The 21,004-nt window shown below is 32.6% G+C and overlaps 1 protein-coding gene across 4 annotated transcripts in view; it reads left to right on the plus strand.

Annotated features, from left to right (window-relative positions):
- Positions 1-21,004, plus strand: part of TIAM1 (TIAM Rac1 associated GEF 1) — a 265,969-nt gene that overhangs the window by 194,306 nt on the left and 50,659 nt on the right. For all 4 annotated transcript variants that reach the window (XM_051984885.1, XM_051984888.1, XM_051984889.1 and 1 more), the window contains 4 exons: positions 6,799-6,945; positions 13,163-13,237; positions 14,154-14,324; positions 19,579-19,683. In XM_051984885.1, the coding sequence (XP_051840845.1) occupies positions 6,799-6,945; positions 13,163-13,237; positions 14,154-14,324; positions 19,579-19,683 (498 nt within the window). The remainder of the gene's footprint in view (positions 1-6,798; positions 6,946-13,162; positions 13,238-14,153; positions 14,325-19,578; positions 19,684-21,004) is intronic.

Here is a 21,004-nt window from a genome sequence, read left to right on the forward strand (position 1 = left end):
CAGTCAGAGGTTTTTAGGCTCTCTGTGGATTAGCATCATTATTCAAATAATATGGACAAATTACAATTGAAAAGATGTTACAGAATTTGAGAGGTAGATGATCCTTCTTTAGCCATTTGGTCCAGCCCATACCAAAATGGATCTTTACTTTAACATACCTGACAAGTGGTCATTCACTTTCTACTCAAAAACCTCCTAGAGCGAGGACTTAGCACCTTTGTAGGCAGTCTAAACTATTTTTAGACATTCTAATTGTTAGCAAGTTTTTCCAGGCATCAAGTATAAATTTACTTTTATAAAACTTTATTCCCATATTTCCTATTTCTATCCTTTCAGCCAATAAAGAACAAATCTTATCCCTCTTCTTCATGGCAAACCTTCAGATATTTAAAAACAATTATCTCCAATTCTATTCTTATTTTGGTTATAGAAACTATGACCAGTTTCTCTCAGCTAGCCCCCATAGGACATTCATTCAGGGTCCTTCATGAGTCTAGCTGCCCTCCCCATAACACTCTCCAATTAATTAATGATCTTCTTCAACCCTATCACTTCTAATAAGAGAGAAGGTTTGTATGGAATAAATTCATTAATGGATTTTCTATTTCCAGTTGTACTTTAGTTTTTCCTAGGTAATTACAAAATAAATAGGAACAACAATGTCCTTTAAAGTTGTGAGTTGCAAGTTCTATCTCTCCTCACTTCCTGAGATAGTAAGCACTGAGACATAGGTTATACATGTACAATTGTCTAAAACATTCTCATGACTTGTATGTGTATATAAAATTTTAGAAGAGAATAATATTAATATTATACCAGTCAAAAAATATGGCAGACTAGAGAAACTTACATGATATGTTGAGTGAAATGAGCAGGATCAGGAGATCATTATGTACTTCAACAACAATACTATATGATGATCAATTCTGATGGACCTGGCCTCTTCAGCAATGAGATGAACCAAATCAGTTGCAGTAGAGCAGTAATGAACTGACCCAACTACACTTAGCGAAAGAACTCTGGGAGGTGACTAAGAACCATTACATAGAATTCCCAATCCCCATATTTTTGTCTGCCTGTATTTTGATTTCCTTCACGGGCTAATTATATACTATGTTAGAGTCCGATTCTTTTTTTACAGCAAAATAACTGGACATATATACTTATTTTGTATTTAATTTATACTTTAACATATTTAACATGTATTGATCATCCTGCCATCTGGGGAGAGGGTGGAGGGAAGGAGGGGAAAAATTGGAACAAAAGGTTGGCAATTGTCAATGCTGTAAAATTACCCATGCATATAACTTAGAAATAAAAAACTATAATAAAAAAAATATGGTAGATACATTCCCTGTACCAGGAGAAAAAGTTAATAGATGCCAAGTACTTTCTGTCTTTCTACCCCACATAATTAGCAACTTTCTTTACACAGAGGTATCATTGCCCAATTCTTCTCATTTAAGCATTCCGTGTGATAGACAGGCTATTGCTTGGATCTGGGAGAAAGACAATACTATGATTGTTTCCATGAATGGTTTAAAAAATTTGAAGGCTCCCTTTGTGCTCATCTTTCAAATCAGTTCATTGATTTACTGGAACAAACATCAAATGAATACTCTGTTCAAAGCATTGTGCTAGGTACTCAAAACCTTTTGGTTTTTTCTTTTGGGGCTGTGCAATACTGATACAAATATGGCTATTTGCACCATGAACTTATCTTTTTTTTGTTTTTGAACTTTAATACAAAAAATGTGTGTGTGGGGAGAGAACATTTCCATGTACATAGCACAACAGAAAGAAAAGATTCAATGTAAAACCTTACCTTTCTATTTCAAACTATTTACTTAGAAAAACAAACAACTATGTAACCAATACTAGGTATTGTTTTTAAAACTACCCTTCTTCTCTATGCTTTCAAGTTTTCTTTTGTTCTCTCCTTTGCATTTTTAATTTTTTTCACCCTCTTTCCTTCCTCTACCCTAAAGAAAGCTACATACACATACATACATACATGTACATAACACCTATCCACTTAAACATACATATGTTAAACCATACTATACATACTTCTTTTTATTAGTTCTTTTCCTGGAGCTGGGTCCTTTGTAGTTGGTTTGAGTATTTATAATGCTCAAGATGAATTAATCATTGAAAGTTGTTCTGAGGACAAAATTTCTGTTACTATATACAGTATTCCCTAGGCATTGCTCATTTCGCTTTTCATTATTTCATACAAGTCTTTTCATGATTTTTTAAAAAGATCAACTTGCTCATCATTTCTTATAGCAACAGTAATATTTATCAAATCACAATAGCACAATGTATATAGCCATTCCCCATTAAAAAGAGTCTGTCATTTTAGCCAGTCTTGCAAGTGTAAGATGATAACTCATAGTTGTTTTAATTTTCACTTCTTGAGTGGATCCCCATCAATTGGAGAATGGCTGAATGTTCTGTAAGAAATGATGAACAGGATGATTTCAGAAAAGCCTGGAAAGGCTTACATGAACCAATGCCAGGTGAAGAACCAGGAAAACCTTGTACATAGAAACAGCAAGATTGGGTGATGATCAACTGTGATAGACTAGTTCTTTTCTGCAATTCACTGATCCAAGACACTTCCAATAAACTTTGCATGAAAAATGCCATCCATATCCAGAGAGAGAACTATGTAAACTGAAGTGGTTTGAAGCATACTGTTTTTGCCTTTTTTTCCTTTTTTCATTTGTTTTTTTCTTTTTTTTTGTTCTGATTTTTCTTTTCCAACATAATTCACATGGAAATATGTTAAAAATGAATGTACACTTATAATCTATGTCAGATTTCTTGTTAGTGTGGGGAGAAGGAAAGGAGAAGAAAATTTTTTTGGAACTCAAACTCTTACAAAAACAAATATTTAAAAGTATCTTTACATGTAAGTAGAAAAAGAACATACTATTACAATAAAATTTCAAAAGGAAAAAAATTCATTTCTCTAATTGATAATTATTTGGAGCATTTTTAATACAATAGTTTTTTTTTATTTCTTTGCCAAAAAACTACCTTTTCATATTCCCTGACCCTTAATCAATTATAAAATGATTTGTATTCTTATAAATTTGACATAATTCTTTATATATTTGAGAAATGAGATCTTTAAGAAATCATCTCTAAAATTTCCACCTCTAATTTTCTACTTTCTTTCTATTCTTGACTATGTTAGTTTTATTTGTACAAACTTTTTTTAAATTAAATGTAATGGAAATTATTCTTTTTTGCATGTCATCATGTATTTTATATTTTATTCATAAATTGTAATCCTACACATAAATCTGATAATTTCTTCTATCTTCTTTTAATTTTCTTATAATGTCTTCTTTATATCCAGGTCATGTATCTATATTGACCATATCTTGGTAAATTGATTAAGATGTTGGTCTATGCTCAACTACTTTCCATCTTCCCCAATAATTTTTTTAAACTTAATAGTGAATTCTTATCCCCAAATCTTTACATTTGTTACATAGAAGGGTTCTATTTCCCTCCATCCTGTTTTTCTCATTATTTATATTTCTCACCCTACTTACCATTCCTTCCCTTACCATTTACTGTTAATTTACCATACCTCCCCTTAAGTTTTTGGATCTCTTTTTCCAATTAGTTGACTTTCTTTTCATAATCTTCTTGTACATCTCTAATTTTTTCCCTTAATTCCTCCTCAATCTTTTTTATTCGATTTTTAAATATTTTTAAAATTCTTCCAAGAATTATTTTAGGTCTTGTGACTATTTGATGTTCATCTTTGAAGTAGGAATGGCCTTTTTAACTTCACTATCTTCCTCTGAATTATCTTTTCTGTCCGCATAGTAGCTAGCCACATCAGGTTCTTTCTCCATTGCTTTCTTATTTTTATTTTATTTTTTTAGCAGTTTTATTGTAAGCAGGTTCTAGTTCTGAAGTGTAGGGAATGGTGCTACAGGCCTCAGGTCCTCCTTCTTATTTTCTGAGTTTTGTCCTGGGCCCAATCTTGGACATTTCCTCTGCACCCTCATTTAGCTGTTCCCCAAATGCTTGCTTTTTGCAGTCCCTCCAGAGGCAGCAAACTTTAGCCCTTTTCCCCTTTTCTGATGTATTGACCAGGGGCTCTGCTCTGTTAGAGGTTCCCACAGCCAGCAGAGGCCCACCTTTCTACCATGCACTTGTGAGATTTGTATTTGCTCCTTTTTATCCTCACCCAGAGCTACAGCTTGGGACCACATCCAGTCAGCACAAAGGATCTTTCAGTCTCCCCTGCTCAAGCTCTGACCCCTCACAGTCTAAGGTAAAAGTTCCTATGGCTCGTCTTGCTGCCATTATCCAGCTACCCCTGCTACCCTGCAGTAAGCCATATCAATCAAAAGCCCATAAATTTGTGGGCTTTTGATTTAGCTGAGTCTTACTGCAGGTATTTGTGCTTCAGTTGGGCCAAACCTCTGCCAACAGAGGTCCGTTCTTTCCTAAGGTTCTCTTTAGTTGTGTCAGGAGGAACACTGCTTCGATCCAACTTTGAGGAGATGCTCTGTATTGATTGTGGGGGAAATTTGGATTTCTGACCTACTCCTTCTTCCCAGAATCCTCTTATCTTTTTAATGCAGTTTATCTTTTTAATACCGAATTTAGTTTTTACTGGAATAAGTCGTGTAGCTAATAAGCTGATTTGTTGTATAAAAAGAATCTTCCCTAAAAAAACTCATTCATTTATTTTTATGACCATTTTTGTCTCTCACTGCCCCCTCCCATTTGAACAATAAAAAGAAAAGCAGATTCTCACCCTGATTATGCATAATTCAGCAAAACAAATTCCCATATTTAGTCATGTCCAAAAATATATATCTTATTATTCATTTTAAGTCCTCACTTGCTGACAGGAGATAGCTAAAGAGTATATTTCATCTTGAAAACCCTAGACTCATAGTTTATTATCTGTTAAGATGACTTAATGGGCATTAAGAAAAATATTTGCAATCTTTGTTACATGTTTAAATGTATTCTTATTACAACTCTTATGTTTAATACCAACAACTTTCTGACTCTAACATTAGAGATGTTTTAGGAAAAAGGAGCAATTAATATGATAAGGCCTACAATGCTGTAAATATTTACCATTTAGCAACTATAATGTGATATAAACTATTTTTGATCTTTCCACTCCAGTCCCCTTCTATATTCTCCTTTTGGAGGCTCATTTGTTGTATGACATCTTCAGTAGTTTCAGACTGTCTCTGTGTTGATGTGTGGTTAATAATACTCAGTGTGCTTTGTCAAGTTCTATACAATTTGATCTGTTGGACTTTTGTATATAAAGAGCTAAAGCAGATTTTTTAGGCTGTCTAGAGATTGGCATCTTTCTTCAAATAATATAGACAAATGATAATTGAGAAGATGTTACAGAGTTGTATAAGTAGATGAACCATTGGTAGCCCCTTGGTCTAACCTTTTTTGATTCTTAATTCTTTATTTAACAGCAAAAGGTATGGATTATTTAATTCATACCCCTTACTTCAACACAGGTTCATAAAACAGTAGTTAATTATCACTACAGTATATGGGTTGCTGCAGAAGTGTAGGCAACCACATTTTTGATATGCATTGAGTTGGGCTTTCTTGTAAGTGCTAACCTTTCCCCCTAATTCCCTCAAAATGACTGTTTTCAGATAGCACAAACTTTGTTTGCTGTTTTGTCCCCCTCTGGGACATAGAATCTCCCTTTTGACTTAACTCAAATAAAAGCCTTGCAACACCGACTCTCTTTTTTCTTCCTGGTCTTTTCATTATGTTTATGCTACAACTCTGAAAGTAAAGTGTAGTTTCTCACCAAAATGTAGATTAGTCATATAGGCTTCCTTCTGTTACCCAGCAATATATTATCCGTGAACTCTATAGCAATTATGTTTGGGGAGTTCCCTGCATGAACAACTATTTAAAAGTAGGCTCTAGGATATTCACTCTGGTCTTTTATTTCAAGTCAAACTTGTTCCTCTTGCTGCTCCCTTTTTCACAAAAGAAAGCCAGTGGGTGGGTCAATTCGGGTTTCTCATACTTCACCTGAAACCTTGGGAGTTGATTACAACATTTAGGATAAAGTGCAAGTCTGAACTGTTGGTCTGATGAGCTCTTTCTCAGCTCTCCCTGAGGAAAAAAAAACCAAATTTTATTTACACGTTTTAAATATTTTATTCAAAACCTTAATGTCCCACAGGATATTTGTTTTATTTATTTATATATCTATACCATATAAATTTTATATATATTTATGCATATATAACATATACATTATATACATATAACATTATACATAAATCAGTTACTTTTTTTCAGCTTTTTGAGGAAGCATTGATTCTTCTGAAACAAGGAAGAAGTTGTTTTAGTTCTTTATTTTGCATCCTGATAGTTATAGACTGAATCACAAATCCCTTCACCTAGCATTTATTCATTGTTCTTAATACATTGGATTCCTCAGGGAGGCATGTTGGTAGTGAAAGCAATGGTTTATAGAGTCAGACCCAGAGTTTGAATCCAAGTCAGACACTTTCTAGCTATATTCTTTCACCTCTGTTTACTCATCTGTAAAAAGGAAATAATAATAACACTTACCTCTCCGGATTATTGTGAGGATCAAATGAAATAATAATTGTAAAATGCTTAGGACAGGGCTTAACATATAATAAACACAATATACATTTTAATAATCATCATTGTTATTATAAATAAGGTGGTAGTAGCAATGGCATTGTACCTTCCTGATCTTTGATTCAGGAACTCTTTTGCTGTTATCAGGTGGCTGCGCGCACAGGTGAGACCGGGGTAAGACGAAGAACTCAGGCCATGTCCAGAAGTGCAAGCAAAAGAAGAAGCAGATTTTCTTCTCTTTGGGGTCTGGACACTACCTCAAAGAAGAAACAGGGAAGGCCAAGCATCAATCAGGTAAGGATCCACAGTGCTATTAATGAAATGAGTAAATTCACATTAAGAGGAGATGACCAGAGCAAAGTAAGTGGTAGCTCCCCTGTACTTACTGTGTTCTGTTCTGAGAGCCCCACATTAACATTAACAAATTGGATTACGTCCAGAGGATGTTGGGCAGTAGTGGGTGAAGAATCTGAGGACGTTTAGTCTGGAAAAATTAAAATTTATCAGCAACGAGATAGCTATCTTAAAATATTTATGTGGTATATTGGATTGCTTGCCATCTGGGAGAGGGAGTGAGGGGAAGGGGAGGAAATTGGAACACAAGGTTTTGCAAGGGTCAGTGGTGAAAAATTATCCTTGCATATGTTTTGAAAATAAAAGGCTTCAATAAAATTTTTTTTAAAAGAGAATTCTTTAAAAAAAAATATGTAGGAGAAGACTGTGTTTGTTCTTCCTGCCTACAACAGGGAGAAAAGTATAAATAGAATTTATAATTATAATACCTAGTAACTAGTAAATATATAAGTAAATTGAATTTGTAAAGAGGTAGATGCTAAAAACCAGAACTGCCTCAAAACTGTATTCCCTAATACTATACTGTCTGGCAGGAACTGGAAAATTCAACTTTCAGCCTGGTGCTTGGGTATTAAAGATGTTTAATAAGTTTTTATGATGTTCTCCAATTTCTTATAGTAGTTTTCCCTTTTATCCTTCCTCCTAACTCCCCAAGAGAATTATCCCATATAACATGTATTTGGATTTTTTTTTTTTAAGAAAGTAATCACAGTTGATCAGTGCATTGAAAAAAAGTCTTTTAAAAAATTTGCAATGTGTAACACCTGTGGATCTCCCTCCTTAATAAATGTCAGGGTTTGAGGAAAGGTCAGGCTTTCTTCTCATATCTTTTCTTTGAGTCCTGTTTGATCTGTATGGTTCTGTTACATTCATTTTTGATTTTTTTGGTGTTTTGTTCTTTCCATTGTTGTAGTTATTGTTATGTATTGTTAATTCATTCTGTATCAGTTCATTTAGATCTTCCCATGCTTCTCTGTATTCATCACACATCATTTCTTATGGCACAGTTATATTCCATTTGTACTACCACAATTCATTTAGTCATTTCCCAGTTGATGAACATCTTTATTTATAATTCTTTGTAATCACAAAAAGAGGCTGTAAATATTTTGGTGAATAAAGAACTTTCTTCTTATCAATGACTTCCTTGGAGCAAAAGCCCAGTAATGGAGTTTCTGCTTTACAGGGTATAGACATTTTAGTCACTTGATTTGCATAATTCTCAACTGCCTTTCAAAATGATGACTTTTTTTTGATAACTGTTCATATCCTTTGACCACTTCTCTTTAGGGAATAACTATTTGCCATATACTCGTTTGTGTCTATGTGTGTAGATATACATACTCTGACAAGGGTTTGGTATCTTAAGATATCTAAATAATGAATAAATATATGTAAAACTAATAGCCACTCCTCAGTAGTAAAGAATTATTAAGCATCTAGAATGTGCTGTGTACTATGCTGAGTACTAGGGAAGCAAAAGCAGAAATGAAATAGTTCTTGTTCTCAAAAAGTTTACATTCTTTAGGGGAGGTAACATACATTTATAGGTATATGCAGAATAAATAAACACAAGGTAGGTTTTTTTTTTTTGAAGGAGGCACTAGAAGATAGGAAGATGAGAAAAGACTTCAAGTGATAGGAGGTAGGAGGAGTTTATTCTTGAAAGAAGCCAGGGATTTTGAGAGCAGAGGACATAAAGGAGAGTCAGTTCCTGAGATGACTATGGAGGTATCATGGGTAAGAAACAGCAAGAAATCCAATTTGACTGAATTGTAGAATATATGAAAAGAATGGTTTGCAAGAAAGCCTGAAAACTAGTTTGGAATTAAATTAGAAAAAACTTAAAATATTAGAAAAGAAAGTATTTAATCCTAAAGGCAATAGGGATCCATTAGAAGGTATTTGGTAAGAGAATGGCATGATCACCTGTGTGTTTTAGGGTTGTGACTTTGATAGCTATATGGAAGATGAATTGGAAAGGGGACAGCTGAAGCAATAATACTAAGGAGGCTTTTGCAATAATCCTGATGAAACGTGAGAAGGGCCTGGACTAGAAGGGCATGAATGGTAAAAGAAGTGGTGGATGTAGAATTAACTTTCCTCAGTTGATTGGCTATGTGGAATAAGGCAGAATGAGGAACTGAGAATTACTTTTGAATATATGGTAACATGGTGATGCCCTTGACAGAAATATTCATGAAAAAAGAAGACTAGCCAAAAAGAGAATCATAATAGTAATTAATAAAAATGAATTTGATTAATAATGGAATCTTCAGTGTTATTTAAGAAGAATTAGAAAACAGTTTTTGTTTCTGAACATAAACTTCTTTAGATGATGATTGGTACTTTTGATAAATAGATTAAAAATAGCATCACTATTTTTTAAATATGCAATTAAATAGATGTATTGATGAACAGCTTTTTTCCCCCTTTTGAGTACATGGTTTTGTTCAGTATATTTAGTCTATTTAGTATATATTACAGTGAACAACAAAGTAGTATTACAAGTATTAATTTTAATTATTTAATTTATTTTCAATAGTTCTTGCCGAACTCTAATCTGATAAACTCTGTAGGATCATTCAATAATTATTTTACTATTATGAAATATCTGTCTTCTTTGCAATGGAGAAAAATTATTCTTCATTTACTAATTATATGCATTTTTCTGGGCCAAGTACATATTTCTTTAATGCCAGTGCACATGGTTTCAACATGTTCATAAACATTTGCTTTTGAATGTGGCTTTTATAGTAGTATCTCTCCCCATGTGCAGTGATTATCAGGTAAGTCTTTAGTATATAATTCATCAGAATTCAAGAGAAAATAATAGTCACCAATTTTAAAACCAAAATAAGAAGTCATGGTTGTAAACAATTATGTATAAACAATTTATGCCTTTTGAAGTATTTAGACACATTTGAACTAAGCATAACAATTATTCCAAATTGGCTGAGTAGTAGCTGAAGCAAAAATTCTCCATTCTAAGAAGTTAAAAAAATTCATTGCTTTTGCCTATTTCTTTTTTTTTTTTTTTTTGGGGGGGGGGGGAGGAAGAGTGCCAGTGGATTTTTTTCTTTTTCTTCTAGCAATTTCATAATTTAATGGCAAATATAAGAAGGGACTTTCTGATCAAAATTTAACTGGGAAAATTTACATATGTATTTTTATGTATGTGTACATGTTTATATAATGTACATGTGTATATAAACATATACATGTAAATCAACAATAACATGTAAGTGCTAGGGTCACAAATAAAAGGATAACAGTTCCTGCTCTTAAAGAGCTTACATTCAACTGGTGGAATTAAAGCATGGTCACAAATAATTGAATAAAAGATATAGACTAAATAATTAGCAATTTGGGAAGGGGGTAGATAAGATACTAATAACTACAACAAGAATGTTTGCTTGAAGAATTTGGCATTTGAGTTAAAATAAGGAGAGAATCAAGAAATTCTCAAAAGTCAAGGGTTACTGATATAGCCTATAGACAAGCACAGTTGGAACTGGAATTTTTTTTAGGGGGGTTGTTTTTGTTTTTTAGCAGAAACAGTAGATTGGACACTTCAACTGGATTATAGTTAGTTTGGGGGAGGGGACAATTGAGAGTAATATCTAATCTGCCTAAAAAAAGAGACTTTAGCCAGGTGCTTTGTTTAAATTAAATGTTGTAATGATTATGAGCTTCCTAAATATTGGGGTATTCTCTGTTTAATTGGCTATATCTCTATATCTGTTGCACAAAATCTTAATAAGATAATGGAAAATGGAAGTAAAAAAAAAAAAAAAGACACTTCTGCTCTTGAGGAGCTCACCCTGAAATGAGGGGAGATAACACAGAATAGAAGTTTTTGGCTATAGGAAATGTATATATTGACTGGCTATGGTCACCATAGCCTTTGATCAGAAGGGTGGGCTAGATGGTAAGACAATAGTAGTTCTTCAACTTACCAGAAGAATTTTAATTGGCACTTTGCTCATCATCTACATGGTATAGATTGACATTTCTGGATGGGACATCATAGCCTGTGAACATTGGAAAGAGAGGAATGGGCTCAAGGGTCAGATTGGAACAGATACTCTGGATTTCCTTGTGGTGATGGAGAGAGGTGGGGGGGGAGGGGAAAAGTCAGCATTTAGTTGGGAGGGGAAAAGGAGAGGGAGGCCATTGGCAGGGAGTTGATCAGGGAGGATGGGTTCTACTATCAAAATGATGTTCCATCTGGAAATATTTTAGTTAACGTCCCCAAGATGGCAAAATATCTAGATTTTGGCTGAAGTACCATTTCAGTGTTAGCTTTTTTCCTCCCACATACTTTCAAGTAAAATGTAGGAAGCAGCATGGCTGTAAAACATGTCCTTGTAAGTTTAAAAAAAATTTAAGACATCTACTACCATTATGAGAATATATCAGTAAATAGCTAACGAAAACACAAAGAAAATCCCAGAAGGTTTAAAGCACAAATAAAAAATAATTTACTCATTCTAAATGACCCCATAGCCTAAGAATGCAAAGGATTTTCCATTAAAATGAAATATATGAAATCAATTATATATGTATACATATATTGGATTTAACATATATTTTAACATATTTAACATGTATTGGACTACCTGCCATTTAGGGGAGGAGATGGGGGGCAGGAGGGGATAATTTGGAACAGAAGATTTTGCAAGGGTCAATGTTGAAAAATTACTCATGCATATGTTTTGTAAATAAAAAGCTTTATTTAAAAAATCACTTATAAACTATAGCACATTTACACACAGAGATGTACAGACAGATGTATACCATTTTTAAGATTCCAGGAAAGGCAAATTACAAAAAAAATTCATAAAATGGAAAAAAAAGAAAAAATAATTCAAACTGAAAGAAATCAATTATAAGGATATAGAAGAAAATTCAAGAACTGAGCTACCAAAGTGATTTATTCTTTTGTAAGACAAGTATTTGTTTATAATCCAAATATATAAAAATGCTTCACTTGAATGTGGAATGGATGGATCTTCACTTTTTTGTCTCCAAGACACACAATAATGATAATGATAGCATGCATTTATATAGTGTCTCGTGTAGAACCAGGCACTGTGCCTCAGCATTCAATTATTATTTCATTTGATTCTCATAATAACCATGCGAGGTAGGTGCTATTTTTATTCTCATTTTTTCAGATGAAAAAAAATGAAGAAAATAAAGATTAAATTCCCACAGTTATACAGCTGGAAAGTCTTTGAGACCAAATTCAAATTCAAATTTCTATAAGTCTAGGAATATAATACTTTGACAGGCCCAGGATAAATACTAATTTTTTTGATCATTCTTAAGGGGAGTGTAATAGTTTTATAGATTCACTTCCTCCCACTAAATTGTTTACCCAAAAGACCATTTTGACTCACAATGAACAAATCTAATTATCCAAGTAAAGTAGTAAATGGAAGTCAGGAAAGTTTGTAGATTGAAATATATGATGGTAAATAAATTCTAGACTGGAAGTCAAATAAAAAACCTCAGCTTAAAACCAATGAAAGAAAAATTTGATCTCACCAAGGGGACTATGCTCTCAAAAGTTATAAACATTGAAATTGAAGGGATCTGATAAAGAATGAACTTCCTCCACATTTCTTTAAGCTCTAGGAGTCCTGGTCACCATTTAGAAGTTTATACTTACCTTTCATGATAACATTTCTTCAAGTCTTTCCTCTCTGATATATCTTTACACTCTATCTTTTGGAGTTAAACAGCATTATTTATATTCATTGTTCTCTCAACAAATGAAAAGTACTGTTTTTCCTTACATTTACAGTACGTAGCACAGGATAAATCTCTCTGGAAAAACTGTCTACCTTCATTGAATGGGATTAGACATTCATTACATGATTAACTTAAATGAATTAACCATATTCAAACAACTAATTCCTCCGGTAGTAAGATGTTTCTTGATCGTGTTCTAGAAAATAATTTTCCCATTTTAAGGAATGGCAAATGTAAGGAAGTTATGTGTTTGTTTTTTTTTTTTTTTTTTTTTTTTTTTTTGCATGTGAGAGTATATCATAATCTTATATAATGTGCTCTATTACACTTGACCATTTTCCCAAAACTGTTTATGCTGTAATTTCAGGTTTTTTAAATAGTGGTTTTATATATGCAGGTGTTTGGAGAAGGAGATGACACCATAAAGAAATCTTTAGAAGGAATATATGATGACACTGTTCCAGATGGCAAGGTAAAAATAAACATGTTTTGTTTTTGTAAAAGGAGCACCATAAGTACACCAACCTACACAAAGTAAACTGTTTTTTTGTGACACTAATAAACTCGTGTGGATGTTGGGAAACTAAAAACTGATTGTTCACATTAGTGATGTGATTTTATTTAGTAGAAGAAAAATTCTAATCCTTAGTCTGATATATCTTTTATAACATTGGTGGAGCACAGGTAGAGACCCTCTGAACACAAATAATATGTAGAAGTGACTTTGAGGAGCTTGACAAAGCCATATATTTTAATCAGGAGTTTTAAGTTAAAAAAAAAAAAAAGCCAAGTGGAGGAAGGTAAAGTAGTTTCTAATGTGAATCTAGGAGCTCTTCTGAATTGGCATTGTCTTTAGAAATAATGGTAGCTAAAATATTATTTACATTTTCATTGCCCTTTTTCTTAACATTTTAGTTGTTTAATTGCCATACTTGTGTTGTATAGTGGCTTTGACATAGTAAAGTTGTACTGAAATGAAAAAAAATCAGATGTAAGGCATGAGCCTTGTGTTCCATAGGATGATCCCTTATAACTCTACTTGCTCTGTCACTGTCATTTTGTACCTAATTTTCCTCTGCCTTTGAAGAAGGAAAGTCATGCAGCTATTTTCTTGTTCATAAGGTCCTGTTCATATTAGGACCTTAAGTTGAAAATGAATTTGTTTAATTAAAAAAAATGAAAATAAATTTGTTGCACAAAGGCAAAATAATATGATGGTAAATAAATTCTGTGGAGTAAAATAAATAGCAAAATAAAACAAACCACTTGGATTTAACCAATGACAGAGGGATTGATTTCACTAAAAGGAGTATGATACCTGCATGGTATCAAGAAACTATAAGTGATCCTCTATTGCTAGTCTGATAATATTATTTCTCTTTATTCAGAGAGAAAAAGAAGTGGTGTTATCTAGCGTGCACCAACACAATCCTGACTGTGATATTTGGGTCCATGAGTATTTCACACCCTCTTGGTTCTGCCTGCCAAATAATCAACCTGCCTTGATAGTTGTCCATCCAGGGGATACGGCCAGAGACATATTGGAGTTAATCTGCAAGGTATGAAATGGTAATATAGTTATTTTCCTGAATAGGACAGAATGAGATAAAGATATTTTCTGTAGAAGGCATATTAGAACATGGGACCTCAGATAATTGTATTTAGTCTCTTGTTTTAAAATGGAATTTAATTCTTTTCATCATACACTCTGGAGGATCTCTTCAGTGTAGAAATACCTGAATTATTTTATTAGAAAATATGGTTTTTTCCCAGTAGATGTGGAGGAATTTAAATGGTAACATTTTCATGTAATGTGGTAGATAATTCTTAAGCCCTCCTGTAGTCCTGTGAAAATCAGAAGTATACAATCTTAATTGTTAATCAGAAAAACTTAATTTAGTTTTGAGTCAGATTATCTATAATGGTGTCTTTCAACTCTGAGCTTTTGGGTTTTCACAAAATAAGTAATTACTCTCAGTGTCCAGATTCCCTAGTATAATCTTCGTGCTGTTTGGAACCAAGGAGAACTTTTTGTCTATGAAAAGAACACAAGACTGGTTTTTCTAGAGAATCTTAAAATAAAAATAGCCATTCATCTGGAGTAGTTTCAGTGTTTTGCTTTTCAGAGACAATGGCTAGCAGGATGGCATTTTAAATCTATATCTCACTGTAATTTTATAAATATCAAAGTATATTTTTTTCACTTTTTAGCATGTTTCCACTTTCTGTAACTACATAGTTAGGAATTTCTGATATATTTTTAAACCACATTTTGCTCTTGCAGGTATTACAAGGGCTGATCTTGAAATAAAAGTCTGAGAGTTATTTAAAGGAGTAGAGCAGGGAATTAGGAAAAACACAGCTAAATTATTCAAGTAATCAATGATAGGAGAATACTCAAGAACTAATGAAGATCTTATGCCTTCCTATCCCCATAAAATGCTAACTTTATGTCATTGCTTTCTAATAAAGCTCATGTCCTTCACTTCTATGAGTTCTGTTTCAAACAAAAACAAAACAAAGCAACGTTTCTTTTCATATTTGTTTATTTAATTATTTAACCAGAACGAGTCTGTCAAGGATTTCCATATTCCTTTGTAGATCAGAATGACTTTTTTAAAATTAATTTTTCAATGAGCATACAGTTTTTTCTCTCCTTCTTGCCCCCATCCTCATTTTAAATAATAAACAAGAAAAAAGAAAATGAAAACTCTTATAACAGAAATGCATAATTAAGCTAAACAAATATTTACATTGTCCATATCCAAAACTATGTACATGTCACTTCTCTGGAAGGAATTAGGAGGCAAAGATCATTGTCAGTCCTCTGGAACCATGAGTATTCATTGCATTGATTAGAGCCTTTATAATATTATGATTATTGTATAAATTGATCTTCTGTTTCTGCTCATTTCACTCTGTATCAGTTCATACAAATCTTCTCAGGTTTCCCCAAAGTTGTTCTTTCTTAGGGCACAATGATATTCCATTCATCTTCCATAATTTTTCAGCCATTCTCCAATTGTTAGTTTCTGTTAGTTTCCAGTTTTCTGCTACTACAAAAAGAGCTGCTATAATTTTTTTTATATGAATCTTTTTCTTTGGTCTCTTTTAGCTCTAAGACTATTGGAGGTATCACTAGGCCAAAGATTATGCACTGTATATAACTTTTGGGACACAGTTCAAAATTTATTTCTAGAAAGAAATATACCAATTCTTTCTGTGATACAACTAGGACTTGTTACCTAAACTATTGTGAATCAAAATAAAGGGGGGAAAGAACTATAAACCAAGTCAAAGCCGACATAGAAATTTTAAATGAAATCACGTACAGGATGTATAATACCATATCAAAAAGTAAATTATATATTGTGAATAGATTGAATTTATACCACAGATATATTTGATATTTAAAAAATCAATGTGATAGACTATAATTATAGAAAAAAAGCCAAAATCATATGATTATTTCAATAGATACAGAAAAAATAATGTCCATTTCTATTAAAAAACTAAAAGTAAACTAAGGACCAGTATTATATAAATACTGTATATCTATTTATAGATTACTTATTTTATTTATTAAAAAAATATTGTTCTCAAAAGGACCAAGAAACAAAATTATAGATTTTTGCAGATAATAGGATATTTATATTGAGAATCTTAGAGTCAACTAAAAATTAGTTGAAACAATAATTACAGAAAAAATTGCAGGATGTAAAATAAATCCATATAAATTATGAGCATGGAAATAAAGGCAGCTTTAAATAGTTGAAGGATATTAATTTACTATGGATTGGCCAAGCCTGAATTAAAAAAAAAAAAAGATAATGCTCCTAAATTAATTTGCTTATTCAGTGTCATAACAATCAAATAACCAAAGAATTACTTTATCGAGTTAGAAACAAATGAGTACAAAACCATGGGGGAAATCATGGGAGAAAAATGGTAGAAAAAGGAACCAGGCAATAACAATTTTTTTTTAATTTTCTCCCCCTTTCTGCCCAAGATTATTTCTCCCCAGTTATATTCAAAACTTTTTTTTACATTTGTTTTTAAATGTTTTGAGTTCCAGATTCTCTCCCTTATCCATACCCACAATTAAGAAACCACATGTAAAGTTATGTAAAACATTTCCATAAAATTCAAGTTGTGAAAAAAACCACACAGCTCTCCCACCCTAATGAAAATAAAAATCCTCAAGAAAAATTAAGTTTAAAAAAAGAAAGAGAGAGATAGAGAAAGAAAATGCTTCAATCCGTATTCAGACATCATTAGTTCCTTCTCTAGGGTATGGATAGGATTTTTCATCATTAAGCCCTTCAAAGTAATCTTGGATGATTGTACTTACTGAGAATAGCAGTCATTTACAGCTGATCATCCCAAAACATTAACAATAACAGATCTTAAACTATACTGCAAAGCAGAAATCAACAAAAGAGTTTGGTACTGGTTAAAAAGATAAAGCAGTCAGTCAGTGGAAAAAATTAAATATGTAACACACGAAGTAAATAAACATAGTAACAAGGGTTTCAAAAACTCAGACCCCAGCTATTACACTATTTTACACAAAATTCTAGGAAAACTAGAACACAGTCTGCAGATATTAGTTAGATCAACATCTTAGACCACATATCAATATTAACTCCAAAGGAATATATAACTTAACAATAAAAAGTCACAAGTCATGAACAAATCAGAAGAAGAAGGAAGATACAACCTTTTAAATCTTTGGATAGGAGAAAAGTTTGTGACCAAATAAGGGATAGAGATTGGAATAGAAGAAAATCAATCATTTTGATTACATAACATTGAAAAGATTTTGTACAAATAAATCCAATGTAACTAAAATTAAAAGGGAAACAGCTCAGTTGACTGTGAAAAAACCCTTACAGCAAGTTTCTCTGACAGATGTTTTGAATATAGTCCTATATTTCTCTCTCTCTCTCTCTCTCTCTTTTCTCTCTCTCTCTCTCTTTTCCCTCTCTCTCTCCCTCTTTCTCTCTCTCTCTCTCTCTCTCTCTCTCTCTCTCTCTCTCACACACACACACACACACACACACACAGAGTTTATAACAAGAAAAGCTATTCCCCAAAAGATACACAGTCAGAAAATGTGAACAGGAAGTTCTCAAAGGGGGAAATCCAAGAATTCAACAACCAAAGAAAAAAATTGCCCAAATTACAAATAGTTAGAAACATGCAAATTAAAATAATTATCAGTTTTTACCTTATACTTATCAGATTGGTAAACAAGAATGACAAATATTAGAGACGCCATAAGAAAATATACATATTAACATTCTGAGGTATTTTACCCACCCATGAAGAATTGCTTTCTCACCTCCTACCTTACCTGGCCATCATTATTACAGCTCTTAATTGTCAGGAATTATGTATTATGGTTTAATAGGCTAAAACTTCTACAGATAAAGATGAATCTTGGAGTGTTAATAGTGCTTATTGTAATCTTTGGCCAAGATTTTCCAATAGTTATTGATTATTGAATAAAAGTATTTCAAAAAGTTTTTTAGGGTAAAGTATGAGAGTTTATTTTATTTCTGAGGCAAAGTTATAATGGCAAATCATGAAATGTATTTATAATTAATGATTTATTATAAAATTAGTATATCTAATGTATTTTTTCCTTTTGGAAGGGAAAATTTTAATAAAAATGGTTGTTTTTTTCTTTTACTATGATTCTCATTTCACATTCTGAATGGATTTATTTTCTGTGAATTTAATAATTGGTTTCTTCTGTGTCTTAGGCATTTTTCCCCTTCTGACACATATAATTTTATATTCACTTGCTATGGGAAAAAAGACTAGTATAGAAAATGTTTCAAGATCTTCATCTCATGTACAGTTTGTTATTAGAATGATTCATGTAACCAGGGCATGCCCTGTGAACCACTCATGTGGAAAATAACCCATTTGACTTAATGATATGCACAAGTACCCTGTTTCTTTCTTTTAAGGTTCATTCATTTACCTTAACTTGCTCTCAAACCATAAGTTTCTAGGAGGCTTTCCCCAAATAGGGAGATTGGCTATACTCATGGCCTCAGGTTATGATTCAAAGTCTATCTGAGGTCTAGGTATAACACTGATTTGGAGGAATCAGATATATACTTCTTGTCAGCATTAGTTGTTAAACATAAATCACTTAACTTCATAATAAAGATTTCTTCCCGGGTTATTTATACCTTCTGAATTCAATTCTCCCTGTGCAACAAGAAAACTGTTCGGTTCTGCACACATATATTGTATCTAGGATATACTGCAACCTATTCAACATGTAAAGGACTCTTGCCATCTGGGGAAAGGGGTGGAGGGAGGGAGGGGAAAAATCGGAACAGAAGTGAATGCAAGGGATAATGCTGTAAAAAATTACCCTGGCATGCGTTCTATCAATAAAAAGTTATTTAAAAAACTTCATAATAAAGAAAAGAAAAAAATAAAAGTAAGGAAGGAAGTGTTTATAACATTTACTCAATAAGAGACAAGAGCAAGAATAATCAAAACAATACATCCATAATGTCACACTCTTCCAGCAGTGTGGGATGTACACAGCAACCCAGCAGAGAGACATATGAGGAAGCAAATCAATGATCCTGACGCAACTTATGACTTTATTTAAGTTTTGAAAATTAGAGCTTTTCTCATGCCCTTTCATAGAAATAATTATTTTTCCCTCCAAATATCATCATTTTCTTATTCCTTATTATCCTTTATCCTGTAATTACTTTACTGTGATAATCTATTAGTTCATTCTCATTCACTTCTAAAGGATTTTTTTTCACTTTGTTTTAGGTACATCAGCTAGGTCATGCAATCCATTACCTTCGTCTCAAATTCCTAATAGACAACAAGATGCAGTATTATGTTCCAAAGCCAGAAGAGGACATATATGAACTGGTAATATTAGGAGGAATCCTCAAATTCTGTGATTTGGGAGTGATGTGGTTTTAAAAAAAGGTTATTTCATCAGGACCCTGATATTGCTGTTACTGTCAGATTAGTTCTTTGTTGAAATGCCAGCTTTTGATTCTGCAAAGGGGAAATGTAAAGAAAATGAACAATAAATGAATGTAAAGAAAAAAGGCTAAAATTACCAAAGATGTTGGGAGGGAGTAAAATTAGTTAAAAATTTTAAACAAAAGGAGATAAATCAGCAGGATAGATATTAATAGAAGAAAGGAAGATAGCGGGATAAATGTTGCAAAATAAAGGAAAATGAAGAAACGCCTTGATGTGGCAGAGGACTCTTTGAATTCCCAACAGGGCATTGGATCACAGTAGGATGTTTTCAGGTGGTTCAAAAGAGAAATAAGAATTATGAAAGCTGAATTTACGGCTTGCACAACAGAAGTCATTGTCAGAAAAGAAAAACTTGAATCCACAATGGTGAGTTTCTTCCAAGAAACAAGAGAACAACAAATTGGGAATACAAATTGAAGAACAATCAAGGAAAAAGAGAAGCTATAACATTAAAATAAAATGATCTCCATACAAGCAAAACATATTGGTCAACTGAAGGATCATAGTTCTTCCAGAATAGTATGATAGGCCGAAAAATATGAATCCTTTAATGCAAAAATAATATGAGAAAACTTTTCAGAACTTCTGAACATAGAAAACAAAGTGCCAATTTAAAGAATCCATAAACTCTCCTAAAAACCTATGCTGCAAAATGCAAAACAACCAATGAAATTTAATAATTACAATGATGATCAAATTTTGTAAGTGACTAGAATAAAGACTTTCAAATATAAAGGAAAGCAAATTATCATTATGCACTTACCAGTAACTGCAGAAGGGAATGGAGTAATGCATTTTGAAGAAGGTTAAATACAAACTAAAATGAAATACACTATAAATTTAAAAGGGTAATCTATAAAAGAGAGGTATTTGAAGCATTCAGATCCTATCAAATAAAAAGTCAACAAATTATTTGCAATACCTTGAACACAAGAAACACAAGAAAGGTAAATAATGTGTTTTGATCCATATTCAGTCCCAACAACCCTCTTTTTGAGTGTAGATGGCTTGAGAGATTTTCTAGTAAGAGATGAGGAAGTGTTTGTAAACTGCCAGGATTTGTTACTTCCAGATTCAGGAGGGGAAAAAAAAATTATTGCATTCCCAGATTAGCATCATACTTCAGAAGAAGGGGAACTGGATTTTTTTGGGGACATTTGATATCCAGAAGAGTGGGAGAGCATGGACCCTGAGAGGA

Source organism: Antechinus flavipes, chromosome 3 (assembly GCF_016432865.1).
Source record: "Antechinus flavipes isolate AdamAnt ecotype Samford, QLD, Australia chromosome 3, AdamAnt_v2, whole genome shotgun sequence".
In the NCBI taxonomy this organism is placed as follows: Eukaryota; Metazoa; Chordata; class Mammalia; order Dasyuromorphia; family Dasyuridae; genus Antechinus; species Antechinus flavipes.